The sequence below is a fragment of the Fringilla coelebs genome (genome assembly GCF_963513975.1).
Source record: "Fringilla coelebs genome assembly, chromosome: 3".
NCBI classification, from domain to species: domain Eukaryota; kingdom Metazoa; phylum Chordata; class Aves; order Passeriformes; family Fringillidae; genus Fringilla; species Fringilla coelebs.
The window spans coordinates 15,618,202-15,623,686 of record NC_140030.1 but is presented as its reverse complement, the minus strand read 5'-3'; the positions used below and the strand labels follow the sequence as shown (position 1 = coordinate 15,623,686).

Genomic DNA, 5,485 nt, shown 5'->3' with positions numbered 1-5,485 from the left:
CCAAACCCAGGTCCCGTTCTCGTACCCAGACACGAACTGTGGACCCTATCTCAGGCAGGGTGCGGCGCCGCTCCCGCGCTCGGAGCTCTCTGCGCAGCACCGGGGCGGGACCGCGCGCGCTCTCCCGCCTTGCCCGCGCGCCTTTGGCGCCAAAGCGAAGGGCGGGGCTCTTCCTCCCGCCGCCGCCACGACAATGGGAGGCGGGGCTTCCCCCCAGCATCAGCCAATGGGAGCGCGGGGGCGGGCAGAGATGGGCGGGGCGAGGTCTGTGAGTGGCCAGCTGGCCGTTCTGGCGCCAACTTCGAAGGGCATATAAAGGGCCGGCGCGGGGCCGTTCCCCTTCCCGCCTCCCGTCCCGCCGCCACTGCCGCCGCTCCTCCTGCCGCCGCCGCTGCTGCTCAGCCATGCTGTCCGCCCGCGCCCCGCTCGCTACCCGCCACGACCAGCCCCAGGTGTCGCCCAAGAAGAGCCACTCTCCTATGAAGAGTCTGTCCCCGATTAAAGGCTTGGCGCTGAGCAACAAGGAGAACACGGTGAGCTCCCGCCCGTCCGCCCTCCCACCCCCCTGCCTGGCAGCGCCGCATCGCGCTCACCCTGCCCCTTTCTCCCCGCAGCCCCCCACGCTCAGCAGCGCCCGTGTGCTGGCCAGCAAGACGGCCCGCAAGATCTTCCAGGAGGGTGACGGCAATCCGGTGAGTGCAGAACGCCCGGGCACCGCGCCCGCCCTTGTTCTGTTTCCCGGAGGCTCCTGCAACCCCTGTTCAGCTCTTCTCTCCCCATCGATGGTCTCTCCTTTTTGCCCCCGTCCGAGCCCGCTGGTCCCCCCAGCCCCTCTCCCCAGCTGGGCATTGCACCCCAGCCCCTCTCCCCAGCTGGGCATTGCAGCCCCTCTCCCTCAGCTGGGGTCTCTGCACCCTCCCAGACCCTTCTCCTTCAGCGGATCTCTCCCCCCTGCCCAGCCCCTCTCTCTCGGAGGGATCTTTCCGTCGTCCCAGCCCCTTTCCCTCGGTGTCTCCCCCGAGCTGCCGCCCTCAGTCGCCCCCCAAAGCCCGGCCCGCCCCGAGCCCCCCCGAGCCGCTCTCCCGCCATTCCAGGTGCCGCGGGGCGTGGAGGAGGAGCCGCTGCTGCGGGAGAACCCCCGCCGGTTCGTCATCTTCCCCATCCAGTACCACGACATCTGGCAGATGTACAAGAAGGCCGAGGCCTCCTTCTGGACGGCGGAGGAGGTGAGGGGTGGGCGGCCACGGCCCCTCCTGCCTCAGCCCGGGGCGGCCCCGGTGCTCGGGCCTTCTGCCGGAGCACCCCTTCCTTAATTATCCTGTAATGTTTTAGGTGGACCTTTCCAAAGACCTCCAGCACTGGGAGTCCCTGAAGCCTGAGGAGAAGTACTTCATTTCTCATGTCCTCGCCTTCTTTGCTGCCAGCGATGGCATTGTCAACGAGAACTTGGTGAGTGTGTACGAGGTCCCCACAGAATTATCACTTCGGGTAGATAACAAGGGAACTCACATGTTCAGGATGCTTGCTGCGGCTGATCCAGCTGGTTAGCTGGATCATGGAGTCTTGCAGCATTAAGAACACATAGGGCTGTCCTGTGTTATTTACTGAATTGGGGTTGGTTTTGTAATCTTCAAATTTGCCCATCTCCATTGGGCACTGAGTGCTGCCCTGCAGTAGCACTTGGCTGTTTGACAGCCCTTGTGCTGCTTCTACCTCTGTGCTCTTCTTCCTAATGGGGGATAAGTAAAACTAACACATTTTCCCATGGGACCAAAGAATACTTTCTGACTTGAAGTTCTGAGGGGTTGCAGCTTTGTATATTGCTGTTAGCAATCCACATATCTGGAATTAATCCAAAGATTTTATGGGCTGACCCATAACTGGTCCATACAGCATTAATGCATCTAAACTGCAAATCACAAACACTTTTGCAAATGCTTATTTATCTCCTCTAGGTGGAGCGGTTCAGTCAAGAAGTACAAATCACAGAAGCTCGTTGTTTCTATGGCTTCCAGATTGCCATGGAAAATATACATTCAGAAATGTACAGTCTTCTCATTGACACCTACATTAAGGATTCTAAGGAGAGGTTTGTATTGCTTGATGATGAAAAGTTCAGAACTCAGTAAATATTCATAATTTAGCTAATGCATGTCAATTGTTCTCTGACTTTCAGGCTAATTTTGGGATGTAAATTAGACTTATATAAAAAGCCACTGCTGTTTAAGAGCAGTTTTACTTCACAATATCTTTTTTCATCTGAAGTGTAAGGCCTTGCTTACATTAAGAGTGAAACTGGAATCACTGAGAACTGAAATAAAGAAATTACACAATGTAAAGGGTGGAGCAGTCAAAGGGAGTATATTGAGTTTTAAGTGAATTTTACTGCTACTTAAGAAGCTTGCTGTGTCATACCTACATGAGAGGCCTGATGCCTGCACACTGTAAAGTGGATCCTGGTCAATCTCCAGTTTGGACTGCCTTATTCAAGAACACTTGGTGAATCAGTTCTCCCCTTGATACTGTAAAGGCAATTCAGGAGAGCTGGGGTCGATGTGATGGGTATGTGAAGGAAAAAGTTGATTGGAACAAATAGAGCTACATTGGTGCCAGATTAGAGGGAGAAGGACAATTTACCAGGATGAAGGTGCTGCAGAGCATGTTTAAGTGATCAATACTGTTTGTGGCAGTGAATCCTTATTTTGCTGGTTGTGCTGATGTCTTATCCTAATGAGTTTTATCTTTCTCAGGGAATTTCTTTTCAATGCTATTGAAACGTTGCCATGTGTTAAAAAGAAGGCAGATTGGGCCATGTGCTGGATTGGGGACAAGAAAGCAACATATGGTGAGTACATCTATTGGAAATAAAGTGAAATTCCTCTCCTAAAGCTAGAGGAACCACAATTTCTCCAGACTTCACAGTTAACAGGGATTACTGCTGTCAGAGAGAGTACATGCTCTCCAGTATAAGACACTGGTATAATTCTGAATGTGAAGAAAATAATTTTCATCTTCAGATGAGCTACTGACAGGAGATCTTTGTAAAATTGCTGACAGGATGAATAATAAGGTCATGTGGCAATCATGCCTGCCTACATGATCAAACTGTAAATTGCTGCCACATGTCAGGACATGTCATGGCCATCTATAGCCAGTAGACATGTTGGTTGGAGACTGCAGCTCCTCTGCCTTGTGATTCCTCATGTCTTGCTTCAAAGGTGAGATGGTACAAATCATTATTTCACTAGTATTGAAACATTTTTCATGGCCAAAGATGAGCAGACACTGACTGAAATCAGCTGCCAAAATTACTGCTCCTTTTAGTGAGCCATCTGAAAAAGGACAATATTGAGGGTTGATGCAGGGGGAAGGAGCCTTGGCTTCAGCTACTTAGGAGCTACTCTGATTAGTTCCTATTTCCTCTCATGTTTGTTTTGTTTAATGATCAGAAATCCTTAATAATTTCTACACACAGCCCATAATACACTTAGGCAGAAACACCTTCATTTACTTTGCAGGATGCAGTTTGCAACTTTTGTGTATCAATCCTGTTTTCTGTGTGTTACTACCAGCAATCTTTTCTCAACAGGAGAACGAGTAGTGGCCTTTGCAGCTGTGGAAGGAATCTTCTTTTCTGGCTCTTTTGCATCAATTTTTTGGCTGAAGAAAAGAGGATTAATGCCTGGACTCACTTTTTCTAATGAACTCATCAGCAGAGATGAGGTATGAGTCAAATTCTAGCAGTTAAGATGCTAATGTGCCACAGTAGTCCAAAGTAATGAAACTCAATTGGAGCCTATATTGTAAAACAGTATGTTTAGAAACAGGCAGACTATAAAGCTCACTAAAGTGTGTAAACATGTGTCATTGTGGATCTTGCAGAAGCATATGAATGAACTTAGCATTTTACTTCCTCTAGAGTAGTTGGAGGGTTCTCACCCATGCTCGCAGCTGCTGTGCCTCACGCTGGCAGGACTTGCTTGTGATGCCTTCTGGCGAGGCAGAAAGTTGTCTGTAGGAAAGAGTAACCTGGCAAAGGTGATGCCACTTCCTCTGTGCCCTCTTAAATCAGTGCTCCTGAAATAATTTTCTGGAACTTTTTCCCAGGGTTTGCACTGTGATTTTGCCTGCCTCATGTTCAAGCACTTGATACACAAGCCATCAGAGGAGAGAGTGAAGGAAATCATCATGAACGCTGTTCTCATAGAGCAGGTAACTGTCTGCCTCTTGTTTAGGAGCTTCATTGCAATCAAACAAAGCTGGGGAGCTGTTGGGCATAAAACTAACCTAGATGATAGAGTGAATGCCAGTTTCTGTACACAAAATGCTTGTTATCTGCAGGAATTCTTGACGGAGGCCCTGCCTGTGAAGCTGATTGGCATGAACTGCACTTTAATGAAACAGTACATCGAGTTTGTGGCAGACCGGCTTATGTTGGAACTGGGATTTAACAAGGTGAGGCTCTAATACACTGGATGTTTCATGGGGAAAAGACAATGTTAATTTCCTCCAGAAATCCAAATCCTAAATTGGCTACAGCAATATTGTTTCAACTTGTAAAATGATTTAGCAGTTCTGTGGCTGCATTCTGTTTGGAGACTCACAGAACAAAGAGCAAAAGGATGCTGTGGAAAAAGCTGTCTTTGTAGTTGTGCTTCTTTAGCTGCTTCACTGCAGCTGAAAGAAGACAGGAACAAATAGAGTAGAGAAGGCTTGGGGCAGAGATTTTGTGTTCACTACATAGTAAGGCTGCTGATGCTGCCATTAGGCTCCTTCCAGCTGATCTCTAAAGCTCTTGCATACTGCAAATGTGAGCACCTGTGGTGACTGCAGAATTGCCTGTGTGTTTCAGATATACAAAGCAGAGAATCCTTTTGACTTCATGGAAAACATCTCTCTGGAAGGCAAGACCAATTTCTTTGAGAAGCGAGTAGGTGAATATCAGAGGATGGGAGTCATGTCCAAGCCCACAGACAACTCTTTCACCCTGGATGCAGAGTTCTGAGTGACCTGGGACCACGTGCATTCATGTGCATCCTGCCCTTCTTACAGGGAAACCTCAGTGTGTGCTGAGTCAGTGTGACTTGATTGCTGTACTGAAATCCCACTCTTGTGAAGTGTGGTGATGCTGGTGTACTTTAGAAGGCTGGTGTAGCTCCAGCAGTAAAACCCCTTTTAATTAGATTTTACCAATGGTATTAATGCATAGGATGCTCAGGTGTATCTTAACAGCACATGCTATTCCACTCCATGAGAGATACAGGTGCTTCTTTCTGCAAGGTGGGAGGTTGTGGGCACTGACCCCTGGCTTCTGCTGTTCTCACCATGAGCAGAGGAGCAGTTAAAAAATTCCAGTTGTAAATTTGTTGAATAGTCTAGAAAACTCTGGAGGCAACTGCATGATGACCTCACTGCTTTTTTAGCAGGTTTTAAGTTTACCATTTTTACTATTTTAATAGTTTGTACATAAACCTGGCACTTTAAT

The 5,485-nt window shown here is 48.7% G+C and overlaps 1 protein-coding gene across 2 annotated transcripts; it reads left to right on the top strand.

Moving 5' to 3' along the window:
* Positions 1 to 401: 401 nt before the first annotated feature.
* On the top strand, positions 402 to 5,208 carry RRM2 (ribonucleotide reductase regulatory subunit M2). 2 transcript variants are annotated; one of them, XM_084201962.1, is made up of 10 exons: positions 402 to 533; positions 615 to 692; positions 1,095 to 1,226; positions 1,333 to 1,449; positions 1,956 to 2,089; positions 2,751 to 2,845; positions 3,590 to 3,723; positions 4,108 to 4,212; positions 4,342 to 4,455; positions 4,853 to 5,208. In XM_084201962.1, the coding sequence occupies exons 1-10, from the start codon at positions 405 to 407 to the stop codon at positions 5,003 to 5,005; spliced, it is 1,191 nt and encodes a 396-aa protein (XP_084058088.1). In that variant the 5' UTR covers positions 402 to 404; the 3' UTR covers positions 5,006 to 5,208. The 2 variants fall into 2 exon arrangements, with proteins under 2 accessions (XP_084058088.1, XP_084058089.1); XM_084201963.1 differs by having other exon boundaries at positions 1,080 to 1,226.
* The last annotated feature ends 277 nt before the right edge of the window (positions 5,209 to 5,485 follow it).

Excerpts from the sequence above, each read along its gene's own strand:
- RRM2 (XM_084201963.1), top strand. The coding sequence starts at position 405 with ATGCTGTCCGCCCGCGCCCCGCTCGCTACCCGCCACGACCAGCCCCAG. Across the intron at positions 693-1,079 it reads AGGAGGGTGACGGCAATCCG|CTCCCGCCATTCCAGGTGCC; the intron begins GTGAGTGCAGAA and ends CCCCGAGCCGCT. Across the intron at positions 3,724-4,107 it reads AACTCATCAGCAGAGATGAG|GGTTTGCACTGTGATTTTGC; the intron begins GTATGAGTCAAA and ends ACTTTTTCCCAG.